The sequence below is a fragment of the Centropristis striata genome, chromosome 18 (genome assembly GCF_030273125.1).
Source record: "Centropristis striata isolate RG_2023a ecotype Rhode Island chromosome 18, C.striata_1.0, whole genome shotgun sequence".
In the NCBI taxonomy this organism is placed as follows: Eukaryota; Metazoa; Chordata; class Actinopteri; order Perciformes; family Serranidae; genus Centropristis; species Centropristis striata.
This window is the reverse complement of record NC_081534.1, coordinates 27,285,829-27,305,306: the sequence shown is the minus strand read 5'-3', so window position 1 is coordinate 27,305,306 and position 19,478 is coordinate 27,285,829. Positions and strand designations below refer to the sequence as shown.

The following is a 19,478-nucleotide window of genomic DNA, read 5'->3' as shown; positions in this document are numbered from 1 at the left end:
ATATATATATATATATATATATATATATACACACACATATATATATATATATATGTATATATATGTATATATATATATATATACATATATATATATGTATATATATATATATATATATATATATGTGTGTATATATATATATATATATATATATATATATATACACTCACACAAACACATACTTAGGAGTTTATATTATATGTATTTACAAATATTATGGAAGACAACACAGTAAGCAGGCTATTAATTAATGACATCAATAACCATTTACCCGATTTTTGTTATCTGTGACTGTGATTGTGGGAAAGTATGACTATTGTGGAATCCATGAGCGCATTTAAACATGAATCATTAACACAAAACTGGACGCTAAACAGAACGTGACATGGAATGAGAATATAATTTTTGTCATTGTGTGTACGTTGTCATGTAGTAAATTAAACATGAGCATTTAGTTCTTTTTTTTTTTGTTTTTTTAGAAACAAGAAAAAAAAGCATTTTCTCCACCAGCAAACTCCGTAAATCACGAGGCAGAGCAGTCAGAGAAGAAAAAAAAAACAGAAAATATTTTCTCCATAAAAACTATTAAGGGTTACTTGGAGCTGGTGGTGTATCAGTGCCATAAAGCTAACGTTAACCGTTACTTTTCAAAGCAGCTAAACACAGGTAGGTCAGTGTTGCTAGGCAGAAGTTCAGGTAAAGCAGGTGCATAATTATTTCTGTTGAAAGAGGCAAAAAAATAAAATAGTTGAATAAACAAGTATATCATATGTTGTCTAATTAATTAACATATTCATTTTTAATATAATTGTATCCCCTTTTTTAAAAATGATTGTCCTAATGTACCTGCCGATACATGTAAAATCAGTTAAATTTTAAGCGCAGGTCTGTAACATGATTCTGTTCAAATTAATGTAAGAGACACATTTAAAAAATATATAATATAAATTTATCAGAAACAGTCAACAACTCAATATAGTAAGTCAACATGTTGACCTCATTTCAGTTTGACAAATCTTATACATTGTTTCATCATTTTAGTCAAATTTTGGACCTTTTTCCAGGTTTGAACTAATTCAATGAGTATTTTTACAGTATCATACTTAATTTATTTCATGTTTGGTTTTTTAAAATAATCTTGGTGTAAGTAGCTTCCAAACTTTCCAGAGTATTACAAAAACAAAAAAACAAAGACAGAGCTTGTTAAAATTGTCAACCAGTTTTATTGACTGCTGAACATTCATTCAATAAAAAAAAAAATTCCCTCCTTCAAGTTTTAAGCTTTAAGAGCCCACCATAGCACTTAACGACTGGGTCACCCAGTGCAAAACAGAAAACAAAATGACAACCAGTCAGCACAATCATTGATATGAATAAGAAAAAAAAAGCAAACAAAGCAGACGGTCAGTAATGCAGGAAATAAATTAGATATGCCATTGAACAGATCAGTTTGTTTTATGGATCCAACAAAATGACAAAATTAAGAAACTGGACATTCAGTTGAGAACTACTGCATTAGTGGCATTAAAGGCCTCTAATTCATTACAGATGCAATAAAAGAGAAAGAAGAATTGCTGAAATTTGTTCAGATATTTCCAGGTGAATTACCTGCAGAGCTTGTTTCCTCCTTGTGCTTAAACCAACATTGATAAGTCATTTAAAAACACAGGCACTAATGTAGCCTCAATATCACGTTTGTTTCATATGGTTGTAAACATCACATCCTCTTTGTAATAATCAAGTAATGTCCCTTGCAGGATCACAGAATTTCATCTCAAATTATGAAAATTAAAAAATCTGTTTCATGATTTCCATAAAATTACTTTTGTGTAGCCAGAATTCAGTCTTGTCACCTGATCGTACTTTTTAAACTTATAAACTTTCACTACAGAGAAACAGAAAACCACAGACTTTTTAAAATTTGCAGCCGATTGAACGTCTCTCTGAGGATTTCTGAGACCTCTTTATAATGTTTTTATGACCAGTTTTTTTTAGCGATATCTGTGGGTTTGACAAGAAAGAAATGTGGCCATGCAAAGTTAACTCAGTCACTTATGTTGAGACAAGTTTAGACAGTATTTGATGGGAGGAATATGAACTATTTCCTCCCAAACTATTGCTCTTACAAAATGGCTCATAGAAGCAAATTCAATCAATGACATCATAAGAAAATCCAGAGATGTGAGAGACGCAGACGGCCTCCGATGAGAGCTAAAGGAATGAAGACGATAACAGTATGTGCTGTGCTTTTACCCCAAACCTATAATTAATCCTCGACAAGACCCAGCAGTCAGAGACGTCAGAGAACATTCAGGAGTCTTTATTTCTGTTGTTTAGTTTCATTTTGATACGAGACATGTAACAGAATAAAATTTAGTCTTTCTGTCACATCACTAAAAGGTGCATTTCTGCCAATGTGATATAGAAGTTATAATGACAAACTTTCTCAAAATAATGACCAAGTATCTCAACTTATTATCTTTTCAGAATGTTTCAAATTATTTTTGAGACACAAAGTCATTTTTTGGTAAAGTTTCTCATTATTTTGAAATAATTTGTGATTCTGAAATACAAGGTTTCTTTTTTAAAAATGTTATTCTGGCGAGTTTTTCCATTTTTGAGATACAAAGTAATTTTTTTGAGATAGTAAATTATTATTTTCAAATACTACCAAAAAGCAACTTAATACCTACTTACTTAATATTTTTACGAGGAAAAAACAGGCCATGTTTGATAATTTTGTTCAATAAATCACTTAAATAATGAATTTGTAAATTAATTAAACAAAATTACATTGAAGGGACTTGAAACCAGGAAATGTTTGGCTTTTTTTGCTAATAATTTTTCACTAAAAAGATTATTTGATTGTCAAAATAATTGCCAATTGATTTTCTGTCGATCAACTAATCGCTGCAGCTCTACTGAGGACTTTCTCTCTGAATCTCAATCAATCTCTGACTGTTGCTCTCGTACTAGTTCAGCAGCCAACCCATCTTTATTGGTCACGTTAAAAGAAAAGCGGGGTTCAGTACCCGATAAGAGAAGTGACACTTCCTGCAAGTGTCGAGAAAACAAAATTAAAAAGAGACTGCTTCAAGTATCCCAAGTGGAATTCAATAGCCCTGAAGGTTTTTGTTTCATTTTTTTTTAAATCCCAGAACTCCTTCTCTGCTGATAGGCTGGACTCTGTGTGTGTGTGTGTGTGTGTGTGTGTGTGTGTGTGTGTGTGTGTGTGTGTGTGTGTGCACAGCAGTGGTTAAAAAGTCATTTTTAAAGTGCCAATTACAAACTTGAATGTTAAATAACACCTGATTTTAAGTTCAATCAGCGAAAACTAAAGCTAAGATTTAACCCGAAGATAATTAATGATTTAACCATGACTGTGCAACGTAAGATTGTTCATGCTGATGATCATGAGATTGAGGACCGTGTGCTTTGTGTGTTTCTGTGTGTGTGACGCCTATAAAGCAGAGAAAAAGAGAGAGCGGACAGAATCGCTTCTGCAACCCAAACTGTGTGTGATGGAAAATTGTCTCTCATGGTCCAACAGCATCTGATAAGTTTAAAGTCACAGGTTTACGTTTAACTTCGAAATAGAGATGTTGGAGGTTTATTGTCTTATGGCTCTATTGTTGATTATATTTTATGACATCACTCCGTTTGATGATGGTCACAATTTCCTCTCCTTTTAGAATATTTTAACCGCTTTACCTTGACATCAAACAGCACTGTTTAACCCATTTAAGCCAGGAAAGTATTACCGCATTTCTACCATTAAAACCGGGGGCGCTTTTGCGTTATTCTACCATTAAAGCTGGGAAAGCGGATACGTTGTTTTGTAGTATTTGTAGTTTTTTCCACCTATTTTCGGTCTCTTGGCCAATGAAATGCATCAGAATACATGTGGGAGTGTCGCAATGCAACATGGGACTTTTCCAGAACTGAAATCATGGCGTAAGACGACTATAGCGGAGGGAGCTCAGATATAACAGCTATAAGCTCTCAAATACTTTTTGAATTTCATTTCTATCCGCTACAGAGGCTGGAAAATCTATTATTTAGTACACTTCTGTTGAATTTCCAGAAAAACTTCAGGTTTTAGGGGTTATTTTAAAATCGCCCAGAGGTTTTACAGGCATTTTAGTCCTAAATGGGTTAAGCTTGTCTGGGGGGAACTCAAGCTGTTCCTTCTGCTCTCTTAAGTAATTTTACCTTGCAGAACACAGCAGTTTCTGGTCTACTGCTGCCTCGATCATTAAGTTTGTTTGTGTTATTGTGTGACTTTGGTGAATCCTGAACTAACCCTTTAAAAACACCAAAGTCACACAATAACACAGACAAACTACCTGATTGTGTCATCAGTAGACCACCAACTCCTGTATTCTGCAAAGTAAAATTACTGTTCTTGTCAAAGGAGCCTGGTGGTTTGGAAGAGAGCATAAAGTCATTGAAAAAAATATTAGACCATTGTTTTCTTCAATTTCTTGTTAATAACCAAAATCATTATCAAGAAAACCATGGGAAATGTCTAGATATCAGCTCTTAAATCAAACTCTTATGAGCTTTCTTTTGTTGCTCTGTTAATTGTTTCTTGTGGTGCTGAAGTTATTATTTTAGTGCTGACAGCAAAGTTATGATTTAGGATTCCTGCCAGCATTGGCATACAATGCATTTATGAGTGGTGTAAGAAGTCAAACTTTTAGAGAACACAGCAGTATTTTGAGGGGTAATTTAATAACAAAATAAAAATGTTTGTAGCTTTCTGCAAAAAACAAATAATTCTCAATACTTCACAGAGGGATAGCCTTTTTGTAAAATAATGTTAATTGCCTCAGATCTATCCAAATGTGTCATGACTTTAAAATGAAAAAGAAAGCCATTAAAACCATTAAGAAGCTTTTGGAGGACAGTTTAGTTTGGGTTGCAGAAGAAGACAGTCCCTTTGTTCTGCCCAGTGTCGAAGCTCCATTATTAAGACTTGAATTAAACTTTCTGTGCAGAAGTTGTGTTAGGACTTCTTCGGACAGTGTGAGGATGAGTCTGTGTTGAGAACCTCTATCATCGTTCTGGTGGACGGGAAGGTCTCTGCTACAGACGGAAGACTCTGGTACCAAGCTGGTAAACTGTTGGAGGAAGTTAAAGTGTTAAAAAATAACAAAGTCTCTGCCAAGAAGAGGAATAACACAAAACAAAGAACGTGTTTTGTCTTCCTACCTCTTTAGGTTCATCCAGTTCTTTGCTGTTTTACTGAAGCCGTCTGGACTGGGTGTGGTCATAGCCTCGAAATCCACCAGCTGAAACCATATTTAAAGAACACAGTTAAAAGGAGACAGACTGTGGGTGCATCTTCACATAAATAAATATGCATTTAAGGCTTACCAGGGCTGTCATTGATTAGAATTAATTTTAATTTAAGAATAAAACTGAACATAATGAAGGACATTCAACAAGCTCTCTGCCTGAAGAAAAAGTTCAGTTGAACTGTTCATAAACTTCAGTTTTCTGGAACCTGATCAGATTTCTTTATTCTTTTTTGTTTCTGGAACAAAACGTCTGCTGGCAGTTGTATTGGGTGAGAATTACAGCCAAGCCTCTTCTTCCAGACGGCTGGAATAAATGTGTTGGGGGTGGGACGACGACTTGTAGGGGCTTTGTTTTCATCAATGGAGTGGATGTCTGGCTCTTATGTAATGTACACCTTTCATTTGGACACCAGAAGAGAGATAGGATTCACTGATCCTCACCTACGTATCCTTTTCCATTCTGTATTTTATCCTCACATTAACACCCTTTTCAGAAAATCAAACATTGTGGTCTGTATTCAGCTGTAAAAGAATTGCCTATTGTGATTCAGACATAAGTGTCTTTTACCCTTTATTCAGATGAATCTCCGTGTGCTTATGAGATATTTGGCATCTGCCACATAAGAGCAAGCGATACTACAGCCTAAGAAAGAGGGTAGTATGGTAACAATGGAGAAGTAACCATTTGTATTGCTGCATAGTAGAATTCTCCCAAATGTGATTGTTTGTGTCTTCCGCTCAGTTGGGTTAAAGTCCCACCAAACCATCCCCTTGGTTGGGTTAAAGTTCCACCAAAATTTCCCCTCAATTGGGATTAAATCCCACCAATTCTTTCCCTCGGTTGGGATTAAATCCCACCAATCCTTCCCCTGTGTTGGGTTAAAGTCTCACTAATCCATCCCCTTGGTTGGGTTAAAGTCTCACCAATCCATCCCCTTGGTTGGGTTAAAATTCCACCAATCCATCCCCTTGGTTGGGTTAAAATCCCAACAATCCATCCCCTTGGTTGGGATTAAATCCCACCAATCCTTCCCCTTTGCTCGGTTAAAGTTCCCCCAGTCCTTCCCCTTGGTTGGGTTAAAGTTCCACCAATCCATCCCCTTGGTTGGGTTAAAATTCCACCAATCCATCCCCTTGGTTGGGTTAAAATTCCACCAATCCATCCCCTTGGTTGGGATTAAATCCCACCAATCCTTCCCCTTTGCTGGGTTAAAGTTCCCCCAGTCCTTCCCCTTGGTTGGGATTAAATCCCACCAATCCTTCCCCTTTGCCGGGTTAAAGTCCCCCCAGTCCTTCCCCTTGGTTGGGTTAAAGTCTCACAATATTTCCCCTCGGTTGGGTTAAAGTCCCACCAATCATTCTCCGTGGTTGGGTTAAAGTAATTGAATTCAGACGTGTCTCTTGTTAAAAGTTTTTTGTAAAATACATTGTCACTCAAGGACAGACCCAGGAAGAGTTGCATCAATGCACAGGGCTCATATTTACCTTTCCTTTCGGGATCCTGCCAATGACTTCTTTACCACTCGCCATCAGCGCCCCCATTACGACTGAGTAGGCCACCACACTGAAGAGAAGCACATCAGGAAAACACTCTTAAACACTAGCATCATCTCTACAGTTAAAGGAATAGTTCTGTTGATTGGGGTTGTATGAGGTACTAATCCATGGTCAGTGTATTCACTAGCCACTAGATGGCGGTTGATATGGCCGCAGTTTGGAGAAGCAGGCAGAATTACGGATATCGAAGCTGAGAAATATACTGCTATGAAATTTACTAAAGCCACATAAAACAAATCGTGTACAGTATTTTGAGAATATTTTCAGTGCTTTACCTTGCCGTCAGACAGTCCTGTTTGGGTATATGCTAGGGAACTCGTGTTGTTTTCTCTGCTCTCTTCAAAGCCACCAGACCTCTTTGAAGAAAACAGTAATTTGATCCTGGAGGTTGTTTTTTTTTTTTTTTACAGCAGTTTCAGGTCTACTGCTGCCTCCATCAGTTAGTGTATGATTATGTGACTTTGTCGAATCAGAACTATATAAACATAAAAAGGCCTGCATCGCAACAGGATGAAGCAGTAAAAAATACTCTACATACAGCGTACACTTAATCTGATATTGGGGTTTTTTTTGGTGGCAAAAATACATTTCACCCCTGCTCACGTACACAGCAGTATATTGCTTATCTATGTCCTTGCTCTTCCCCAAACTTGGGTGTGCCCGTCACCATCGACTAATATCTCTAGTAATACACTGACTGTGGATAAGTATCTCATACAACCCCACTTCAATATATTTGGCAGGTTTCATCACCAGAGACTTGCCAGAAACCCCATGTGAGTCAGAGGCAAACATCTCTGGTTTTATTACCTGTAATTACCATTTTTTTTCTCATGTTGTTCTCTCTGCTGTCTTCTAAGCCACCAGACCTCTTTGACAAAAACAGAAATTTGATCCTGGAGGGTTTTTTTATTTTTTTATTATTACAGCAGTTTCAGGTCTACGCTGCCTCCATCAGTTAGTGTATGATTATGTGACTTTGTCGAATCAGAACTAACAATTTAAAACACCAAAGTCTAAAGTCTAAACTGACCAATTGAGGCAACAGTAGACCAGAATCACCCATGTTCTACAAGGGAAAATTTCTGTTTTTGTCAATGGAGTCTGGTGGCTGCAAAATACATTTTGCTCACGTACACAGCAGTATATTGCTTAACTTCCATGTCTATACTCTTCCCCAAACTTGGGTGTGCCTGTCACCATCTACTGTAGGTAATACACAGAGACAAACATCTCTGATTTCTCATGTTGTGGTACGTGCAAGCCTAATGTCAACCAATCAATGTTGCTGTCAGGTATGCCACGCTGTTTTTGCCAGAGGTGAGCTGGCTCAAAGCCAATTAACTAAAGTACTGACATTTTAAAATGGGAACACAGATTCTCTTTGTCCCATAGGTGATTTCGTTAGGTAATAGTGAACGTTATTGCTTCAGGACTGTTTCATTGACACATTACCTGGATCCTCTGGAGAGGGGCATGAGGTTGCAGAAGTAATAAACCAAGGAGAGGATGAGGTTACACACGGCATCTGCATCCTGAAAGAACAACAGTGATCACAAGGTCAACTGTAAAGCCACAAACTACATGAGTTTCTACAAGCATGACTTTTTTAACCATCGTCACTGTGTGAAAAACACAAAAGGGAATATTCATACTGTTCCAAGTATCTGATTTCAGATCAGATTAAACAAGTGATTGATGGACTTTGTTAGACGTCACAGCTTTCAGCATAAATCAAGTTGCAAAAACAGAACGCTAAACAATAAGAGAAACTAAGCCAATGTTGACTTATTATCAAAGCTTGTACATTCCCAGAAAGTGTGTGCGGCAAAAATGCCATAAATTAGGTATTAAAATGATTTTCCAATTTAAGTCAAATCTTTTAGCCAACATCAGCCCTGATCCAACAGTGATGAAAAAGAAAAATTTAAGAATTGAATGATTTTCCAAAAGTTCCAGGATTTTTTTTGTTCTGTCTGGATATGTCAGTGATTAGCAACAACATTTATTTTTAACACTGCAGTGCTTCATAATACATCAGTAATCACCTGAAGGGGAACCAGGAAAATAGGATGTATTTTTTGCATAGGGCAAAACATAACAAAATGGCTCAATGAGGCTCAACTTTGAAGCCCGGGCTGTAGATTGAAAGCCTGATCAATAGAATACATAAGTGCTGTTCCCGGAATGAGGCGGGTCTCACTCGCCGAAACGCCCCTAATTTGATTGTGAGCTGTCCCTAGCGGCCGTTTGACCAGCCAATTTTTGGCCCTGTCGAAGAGCAGGGCCGTTTTTCTCCCCTGAAAAAAGCCTGGTTGCTTATTGGATAGAACGCTAAGCGGGATGTGACGTAGCACTCGACGCCACAAAAACATGCGCCATTTTTAAAAGCCGGTGAAGTAGCGAGTAGTCACAACCAACAAGAATCATAAGCCCCTTTCATAGTGCGGTCCTGCAAATGTCTGGCTATATTGCTGGAAAGATCTGTGCTGGTTTTTTGCCTTAGGGCGTTCATAGTGATCCCATGAAAGCAAAGTGATTTTCTTCATAGTGCAGTCCAGCGTTGTGGAACGAGGTGCACAGTAGCACAGTGCTAATAGGCTACGCAGTATTTGTCCACTTAGCGATCTCTGTTTGTTTACAACAAGCACTGGACACTGTGCACAGTTAGCGATGCCAGATGATTTACAACCAGCGGCGACCCTTTACCCTAATGGAAATGCATCTCATCATGTTATGCCATAATGGCAGTTGGAGCAAAAATTGTGGATTTTAATGGGTTCGAATGGGACACATTTGTCCTAAAGGTCCAGAGTGTCACAACAGTTTTTTATAGGTTCTAAAAACAAACAAAACTATCCACACATCATTGCCAAAGTTGATGTCATATACATCATTATATCCAAACTGATCACAAAGTGTCTTTCCAAGAATGAAAGAGTTGATCAGGAGCCTCTTTCACGCAGAGATGTTGCTCTATAAGTGGAATTAAGGTCGGCCGTTACGACGGCCTTGCTTTGTTACACTAGACAAAACAAAAGCGGCCTTATGTCGCCTGACAGTGTGTTATCTTAAAGGTCATGTGATCATGTGGCAGCATTTCTGGAGCAAAAGAGAAGTGACATGTATGCAATAGCAATGGCTTCAAAGTTGGTTTGTGAGCCAACCACCCGAAGCCAATTTGCCAAACTGACAACTTAATGAATAATTGTAGAACTCTCAGAAAGGTGAGAGAAGGACAGAGACAGACTGGTGTGTGTGTGTGTGTGTGTGTGTGTGTGTGTGTGTGATAATGTGTGGAAGGACTTAATACTAATTCTTAATAACTTAATAACTTTGACCCCCTGTCAGTCAACCTGCACATCACAAGACTGTGAGCATTCAGCCATGCTGGATGTGCCTTTTACACAAACATCAGCTCACCTCGGTATTTTTTTATACAGACAGTAAGGCAGAATATTCCTGCCTTGAACAAGGTGCGTCAAGAAAAAAAAGGGCTGGCTGAAAGGGCTGTACAAAAGTAAGCAGTAAAGATAATAAAAGGGGACGCTTAGAACCTACTTCCCAAACATTTTAAACTAACCATTAGCACAAAAGACTTTAAATTATTATTGAAAAACATCTCTTAAATTGAGACATATACTAGTTATTAATAAATGCACTCCATTAAAGGTATAGAATAATATGGTTCAGTAAAGAATACGAACCACTACGTAATAAACACAGCTATATAGTATTAAACTATATATAACATCTAGCTTTAAGTAATAAAGGGATATTAAATGTAAAGATGAAACAACATCTCCTAAATGGATATATATGGAAATTATTACTATCAATTTACTATTAAAAATATAGAATAATATGTTAGTAAGGTATATTAACTACTATGTAATGAATATAGCTACAGTGTATTAAACTATGTAGGAAATCTATCTTTAAGTAATGGATATTAAACACAAAGATGAAGAATGAAATTCTAAAATGTAAAGAATATATAAAAGAGTATATAGAATGTATAAAAGATCCTGATTTTTAAGCTTTGCTATCTTTTATATTCTTGGTTTTATTTTTGTTTTTCTTAGTTTTTTTGCTTCACTATTCCCATTGTTAACTCTTTAAGTTTGTTTTAATTTAGGTTGTATGTACTGTATATTATATGTCCGACCCCAGGAAGAATAGCTGCAGTTGTGCTGCAATTTTTATTTGTAAAATTACTGTGATATTCTTCAAAGAATTAATTTAATTCCCTCCTCCTGCACAGGGGAAGACAGGAATTACTTTCTGTCTGACCATCTCCTGCTGCAGTGATCCAGTTCACAGTATGTGGACATAAAATAATATGTTTGTGATGGATACAACTGCAACACAGGGTGCCACCTAATCATAATAATTAATTATTTTACCTTTTAATCAAATTGTTGTTCATAAAATCTCATGTTTCTTTTTCCCCCCAAAAAAGGTGACATCTTGAAATGCTTCGTATTCTCTGAAACCCAAAGATATTCAATCTGCCACAATATAAAACCGAGAAAAGCAGCAAATGTTCATGTTTGAGAAGCTGCAAGCAGAGAATGTTTGTCATCCTATTTTATTTTCAGAGATTAAGAGATCTCCTCCGCAGTCTGACTTCTGCCTACAGAAGCTGCCTAACTCAAAAATAAATAATTAAAAAAATGTTTTAAAAAATACTCAATAAATATATTTATATGCAATTAAATGTACCAAAATAGTATTACATTAAAAAAATTAAAATAAACTCAATTAAATGAAATGTAGATATTTATTTACTGATAAAATATGACATAAATTGATATTTGTTTTAATGTGCTTATTTCTTTACCTTTTTAATAATCCCTTTTTCTAACCAACTTTCTATATGATTTTCCATTTTTATTTATTTTCATACATTTTTAATTAATTATTTTTGCATTTATTTACACTTATTTAAAACAACTCATATTACGTCACATTTTATAAATTAATTAACGCTATTTTTTTCAATGCCAAATTAATGCATTTATCATTAATGTATTTTATTACCTCCCATCCTCTGAACAATACAACTCAGGTGAATGGAAGTTTGTTTGTGCTGTCTAAAGCATTTAAAACATCCTGGTAACTTTGGACTCTAGTCCATAAATTTAATATGTTGTCATGTCTCTAATCCCTGTAATAAAGATGAGTCTGCTCTCTGTTATGTGTGGAATGCTGATGTCATTTCCAGAAAGCAAAACTTAACTTCCAGTTAAGTGCAGAGATAAATCTTACCCCCAGTTCAGTGGAAAGCATTAAAGCTTTTCCTTTTGCGGTGAGATCTTTGTAGATAGACTCGATCTCAGACTGATACTGCTGCGTCCGCTCTTCTGTCGTCTGAGTCTCTACTGAGAACAACATGTTGCCCACCCTGAAATACACAAAACAGTTCACAAGTGGAAATTAATAATCAGTTAATCTCCTTCTGTCGTCATAGCTCAACCAAACTGTCGCTGCCTGCTGTAAGAATACGTTTTTCAATGTACTTTAACTCTGGTGTAACAATCAGAAACTCTGTAGATCCGTTAATTTCATTTATATTCAGTCAGGTTTGCAGAAAAGTGTTATTTTATCCTTGGATTATTTTCAAATTGGGACAAAATATCAACAAAAAGAAAGACACGATAAATTAGTAAACAGAAAAAAAACAACTAAGTAGTAAAAAATGGAAGATGTTATAAATAAGTAAACAGCAAAAAAAAGGTATAATAACTGAATAAACAATTTTAAAAAACAGTTAAAAAGGCATTTAATAAATAAACAGTAAAAAGCAAATAAACAGAAAAATATATATTGTAAATAACAGCAAAAAGATATAATAACTAAATAAACCATTAAAACAACAATATTTAATATATAAGTAAAAAAGTAAAAATAGTACAAAAAAGAAGTAAGATATAATACAAACAGTAAAAAGCAAGTTAACATTAAAAAAGAGAAAGAATGATATCATAAATAAATATAAATATATATAAGTTAGTAAAAACTGTAAAAAATAAGTAAATAATAAAAGCAAGATATAATCAGTAAAAACTGTAATAAATAAATAAAAATAAAAACACAAAAGCAACATATAATTAAAAAATAAAATAAAACGATTGAAAAAAATCAAGATTTAATAAACAAGTAAATTATTTAAAAAAGCGAGATACAATAATATACAATAAAAAACTGAAAAAGTACAGAAAAAGATTTAAGAAATAAATAAAGTAAAAATCAAATTACCAGTAAAAACAAAAAACAAGTAAACAGTTAAAAAAAATTAAGAAATAATAAACAGTGAAGAGCAAAGTGTAACGGTTGAATTAAAACATTAGTACTGCACCAACCAAAGAAATTATAATAATGCATCTTAGTATTGTCTTTCTTAAAATAAATACAGCAGAAGTTGACAGCTAAAATATTCTCTGGCAGCCTGTGGTGTCATGGTACCTGTCTCCAGTGATGGTGATTGTGAACCCGTCGTACTCTTTCCCGAGGTCCTTCATGCTCGGCACCTTGGAGTTGACCGTGAAGCCATCTCTGGTTTTACTATTGAACTGCTTCAGGAAATAAATCACACACAACCATCCTGGGTTTTCACTGCTGCACTGCTACAAAACATAAAACAACCTTTAAGAAAATAACAACTAAATGCTGCGCTGCTTCAAATATCTCAAACAGTCAATTATTTGGGCACTATAAACCAACTAAATGTTGATTATAGAGACATATCTTTTTTTCTGGTGCATTTAACAACAGGGGTGTCAAACTCAAATACACAATGGGCCAAAATTTAAAACTTGAATAAAATCGTGGGCCAACATTGAACAAATAAACCTTTTAATATATACCAAACATGTTTTGCTTTAACATTAAATATGGAACCAGCTACGCTTATAAACATACAATATATAACCAAATAGTGCAGACATGCAAAATCAAATTTCAAATTAAAAAACACATCAATGTCATTAATTTATTAAATAAAAATCGTATGCCTCTTTTCTATTTGCATCCTTCTGATTTAAATATCAAAATAAACTTTTTCAACAGGTTAATACATTTAAAAATAATATTAGCAGTAAATGCGCTGTATAATACCGGCGGGTCAGCTTTCATAGTACAATAATAATATAATAATTTGGTATTGCCTCGCGGGCCAAATAAAATTACACTGCGGCCCAAATTTGGCCCGCGGGCCAGAGTTTGACACCCCTGATTTACAACATGCGCACATTACTCTTCCCGCTTTTCGTCCTTACCTTCATTATAGGAAGTAGATCTTCCACTTTATTCACATTTTCGAGAGCCTGCCGGACCTCTAAGAGTCCTCTGGGGTTGTACGCCCTGACAAACAACAGCAACAGGAGCTTGTTAATTAAAAAAGTGGCAAGGAAACAGAAGAGTGAATAAAATATTCATTTATATATGCATCAGCACTTCCTCAACACTCTCATGTAAAAAAGGAAAACATCATTTACATAATCCTCATCATAATTCTGCTTTGTATGCAGCATACAGTGGGAAACATTAACATAACTGCTGTCAAATATTTTAGGTGAGACATGCTGATTGGCTTCTTGCATTTATGGCTCTTTTTTTAGATTCATTAAAGTGTTTTAATGAATGCAAATAATGCAAGAACTCAGGTAGTGCACATTATTATGATCAAGTGTGTTTTTGAAGTCACAGAGCATAAATCTGCATTTATTTATCTTATTTATTATATAATCTATACCTATATTTATACTGCATTTTTATACAATTCATTCCTGTATATATTGCAATATGTTTCACAATTACTGCTTAATGCACTTCTGGTTAGATGCTATCTGCATTTTGTTGCTTTGTACTTGTGACATGTGCAATGACAATAAAGTTGAATCTAATCTAATTTAATCTAATCTAAAAACGGCATGAAGTTTGGGTGTAATTTACCCGTGATACACCAGTATTCTGTCTTTGATGAAGTCGAGGATGTTGTCAAAGTACGCCAGGTATCTGATGTTGATAATCTGTCCCCTGAGGGAGAAAAAGGAAGAAAAAATGAGTTCAGCAGTGGTGTTTTCTTGTCAGACTCAAGGCTACTGTTCATTAAAAACTGAAAAAAGTGGGTCGTGTTACAGAGAATTTAGCTGAATGTTTCTGCAGTACAGAGTTGAGAAAAGCAAAGCTTGGCTCAAGGGACTGATGAATGATGAGTGTATGACGCCACCTGCAGCCAAGTTGTTACCTGATGAGGTTGATGTGATTGTTGAAGCCTCGACTGAGACTCCTGGCGGGCATCTGGTCTAACCACAGAACTGGCTGGTCTGGATCTGCGATCCTAGGAGGACAGGAAAAACCTTGTTAGTCTGTCAGCGATGAAATACAACCAGCTAAGTACTGAGGACTCCTTGGTGGAACGTGATTTTGGTCAGAAGGACAGAGGAAAAGTTTACTCTCTTCCATGTCTGCATTTGCTTTAACCCTCTGGGGTCTGAGACTATTTTGGCCGTTTTTTAATACTTTTGATTTTGCCCTTCATGTACCACATAAAAAATGTTTACTATACCCATATTTGGTATCTTTTTCACCTATATGATCTGACAATATTTTTTTATCACTTTAACCTACTTGATCAACATATTGAGCCCAAAAATCATGAAATCGGGGTTGAAAAATTATACTTTTTACGACAATAAAAACCCCAAATATGTCCAAGGCCATGTTTTGGAACTTGAAAATGTAAACATAGGATGCAAATATGAACATATAAAAAGGTAAACATTTAAATATAATAAAATTATATACAAAAAAGTCCCACAAAAACATTTTTTTCCTTGTTAGCTGCAACTCTTCAAAACAAACTATGTGTGAAATTACACAGAGAGCTACACCAACGCTCACATTTTTTGTACTATCAAATTAAAACTATCATATCTTTGGTTTTACATGACCTAGGAATGTCAAACAAAAACTGGGAGAAAGTTTCAAGTCTGTACTTTGGAGTGAAGTTGATAGCAGCGCTCCATATGACCTGGTTTTTTTGTTAAATGTCACATAATCTGATAATGCCTAAATCATTTATTTCTCTAAAGTTACATAATTTACACACAGTGTTATGACTATGCCAATAGCCATCCTTTGTTACATCCTTTTGAGTGAAATGATCAATAAATGTCATATGTTACACTTTTGGTGAAGTTTTTTGTGTTTCCTGCAAAACTTGAAAAAATGAGTTAGGCGATTATTTTAACAGGGTGACGATATTACGATAATACGGCCTGAAACTACTCAGGGTGCAGAGGGTTAATTTACGTACATGTCTAAATACGAGCTTCAGTCTAGACTCCTTTTTGTGAATTGGTGGTTATCACATATCAACATCTGTCTTCTTCTTCTCCCTCCTTTAATCCCGTGTGTTTCAGGGTCATTTCCTGCAGATGATTAGGATTCCACAGTTGCTCCTGAGCTGCACTTAATTTCTCTCCAAGAATTTTTAGGCGTTTTGGCCGTTATTCTCATCAAGCCAAACCAAATTCTCTCTTGGATGTTTAAAAGTAACTCAACACTAAATCCACCTTTTGAGTCAATTAATTATTTCTACAGTCTGACTTTTATTTGGGACAAACACAATGTTTAATCTGGACAAACTCCTTTTGGGCTTCTACGTTCAACTTCCACTCTCATTAAAACAAAATAATTACTTTAAATCTTGAGTGTAGCTGCTAGAAAAACAATTAGAAAGAAAAAAGCTTAAGACAGACTACATTAGAGGACTGGTATGATGTTAATGAAGTCTTTCTAATGAAAATAATCCCCTTCGACACGAGGCCTCGGGAAATTAAATTTGAAGAAAATAATAGAGAAGTGGAAAATGTGTATTTCCCCAAAACATCTTTCCTTCATTTAAATGTGTTTATTTAAACTTTTTCATCACTAATGAAAAACACCCAAAGTTCTGTTTTTGTGTTTTGTTACATTGTTAAAAGCTGAAAAGATGGAACATTTGGTAAACATATTCTGTGAATGATGACTGTGTGAACATCTGCTGTTAAGTGATCCCATATGCAAATAAATAAATAAATAAAAACTATTTCTACATTCACTGTATTATACTGGATCATACCCCATTGATCCTGTTCTATAGCGTTCTAAACAACACATTATATTCACTTTTTTGCATTTTTCCAAAGAAAGTATTCTCGTAATGTCCTAAAATGAAGTCCTGTTCACCCATCTCCCCCCATATATATACAGTGCTCAAGAAAACATAAAAGCTTGTTAAAAACTAAAATGTTATGTTATGTATTTGGTAAATACCAAACTGAATTGACCTTTTTATACCCAAATTTGAGCCTGAAGCTGAACATTCAACGACTAAAAGGTATTTTTCTGTTCAGGAATGCCAGTAAACAACTATAATTTGACATCTTAATCAAGAAATAATGACGTGCTTTACTATTTTTACAGTTTTTTGGGAAAACAGTAAATTTGAAAATTCATGGATAACAATAAAAATTGTATTTCATGTCTCAAACTTGCGGCCAATTCCGGCCCTCATGACGATATTTTGTGGCCCCCACCTTGATATGAAAGTTTAATGTGAGTTTTATATGAATGGCACTTTACTGTGTTGTGTGTGGAAGGTCCCTTTAATTATTTTTTTGGTAATTTTGTGTCATTTTAAAATAATTTTGTGTATTTTTTAAAATAATTTTGTGTCTTTTTTTGGTAATTTTTTAAAATCTTTTTTTGTTATTTTGTGTCCTTTTTTTAGTAACTTTGTGTCTTTTTTTTGTATAATTTTGTGTCTTTTTTAGGTAATTTTGTGTCTTTTTGTAATAATTTTGTATCTTTTTTAGTAATTTTGTGTCTTTTTTTGGTCATTTTGTGTCTTTTTTGGGTCATATTGTGTCTTTTGGGTAATTCTGGGTCTTTTTTTGGTCATTCTGTGTCTTTTTTAAGTTTTTTTTTTTCTGTTATTTTGTGTCTTTTTCTGGGTCATTTTGTGTCTTTTTTTAGTAATTTTGTGTCTTTCTTTGGTCATTTTGATACTGCCTCCAGCGGCCCCCAGGTAATTTGAGTTTGAGACCCCTGATCTAGGACATGCTTTATACCAGAACAGGTGGTTTTAAGAAGTTAAAGAAGTGTCCTCACCTCCTCCATTTGACAGCTATGTCGAACATGTCTCTCCACTGCATTTGCCTGGTCTTGCCGTTGACTCTCACTTTAGAGTTGCTCCACGTTCGATGCATGGCCTGCATCACCTCCAGAGTTGCTAAACCCATGGCTAAAAAAAGCACAAACAGCTCTTATTTATTGCTACTGCTGTTGTTAACATGTAAAGCAGGCATGTCCAAACTATTCCAGAAAGGGCCATGTGGCTGCAGGTTTTCCTTCCAACCAAGCAGAAGCACAACAGGCAAGAGTCATTTAATCAACTGATCTCAGGGTTCAAACAGCTGATCAGTCGAATCAGGTGTGTATGACTGGTTGGAACTAAAATCTGCAGCAGCACGGCCCTTTGTGGAGTAGTTTGGACCTGCCTGGTGTAAAGTATGTGTGAGAACATCAGTGGTACCTCTGTGTATTCTCCTGTTAGGTAAGAAACCAGGAGTGTCGTACTGCATCAGCGCCCCCAGGTGGTCGGCTGTGCAGATCAGCTTCTGGACTTCGTTGCTGTAGCTCTCAAAGTTCTGCGGCAACACGTCTCTGCAAAACCACAAACACGGGAAGAAATGCATTTTCTGGACTGTGGCTACCTTTCAACCCAAGAAAAAGAAGTTTCAGTGTGCCGAGAGAGGCATGAAAACATCTGCCCTGAACACTGGGGCTGTTATGCCTCGTAGAAAACATAGAAGGTGTTAGCTTTCAACCACAAGAAGCCGTTTGACTCGACTCTGGGCTGCAGAAAACTGGTACAAACTGTGGTGCAGGAAATAAGTTTGGTGATGGTTCCTGATTTCTTAGACTGAGTAATGATGACTCACTGGAGGTCAAGTGCAGGACACCCTATAATATCATCTAATAAAACCCAAGAAAATGTATAACAACTGGACTGGAAAATGAGAATCAAATCAAAACATTGCAGTTTTATGGCCTTCCCTGTTACCATTCAGCTACCAACTGATTCATCTCTTAGTAGTTTTGTTTTTGTTTGAACTTCCTTTTATTGGCTATAAAATGCTCCAGCTCGTCGAACCTACTTGATATGTGGCTGCAGGCCCGGCTGTTCTTCGTAGTCTTCTATTAGAAAAGGGAGGTTCTTGGCCCAGTGGTTCTTAAAGTTCCCTGGTAAGTCCTGGTCCACGTTGTACTCTGCCACCGGGATGTCGAGGTGGGAGTGCAGGTAGCGAGAGTACTCTGGTAGAGAAACACGACAGAGAGCAAAGGATTTTTATTAATAATCTATACTTGGTCTGCTTCCACCTTTACCTACAGTTCTACATCTTTAAAAAGAGTATGGGAAGTTATTGTGTTTGTTCCCAGTCAAAGTAAAGTCAGGCCTGAAACAGGGAAATAAGGTGATTAAGTATGCTTTAAACTTCTTTAAAACAACTGTTATCTGAGTAGTTGTGATAAAAGCATTTTAATAGAGTAGGATGTTCAATATCG

General features: G+C 35.7%; 1 protein-coding gene across 3 annotated transcripts in view; it reads right to left on the bottom strand.

Moving 5' to 3' along the window:
• Positions 1 to 1,206: 1,206 nt before the first annotated feature.
• The window catches only part of ttc13 (tetratricopeptide repeat domain 13), a 38,572-nt gene continuing 20,300 nt past the window's right edge, over positions 1,207 to 19,478 (bottom strand). Inside the window, exons 12-23 of one of the 3 annotated variants that reach the window (XM_059356040.1) lie at positions 19,070 to 19,226; positions 18,445 to 18,575; positions 18,021 to 18,153; positions 15,112 to 15,204; positions 14,817 to 14,900; positions 14,141 to 14,225; positions 13,329 to 13,489; positions 12,132 to 12,267; positions 8,316 to 8,395; positions 6,789 to 6,867; positions 5,215 to 5,294; positions 1,207 to 5,123 (exon numbers count right to left, since the gene is read on the bottom strand). In XM_059356040.1, coding sequence (XP_059212023.1) covers positions 5,009 to 5,123; positions 5,215 to 5,294; positions 6,789 to 6,867; positions 8,316 to 8,395; positions 12,132 to 12,267; positions 13,329 to 13,489; positions 14,141 to 14,225; positions 14,817 to 14,900; positions 15,112 to 15,204; positions 18,021 to 18,153; positions 18,445 to 18,575; positions 19,070 to 19,226 — 1,334 coding nt within the window. In that variant the 3' untranslated portion in view covers positions 1,207 to 5,008. The remainder of the gene's footprint in view (positions 5,124 to 5,214; positions 5,295 to 6,788; positions 6,868 to 8,315; positions 8,396 to 12,131; positions 12,268 to 13,328; positions 13,490 to 14,140; positions 14,226 to 14,816; positions 14,901 to 15,111; positions 15,205 to 18,020; positions 18,154 to 18,444; positions 18,576 to 19,069; positions 19,227 to 19,478) is intronic. The other 2 variants (XM_059356041.1, XM_059356042.1) reach the window with 2 other exon arrangements.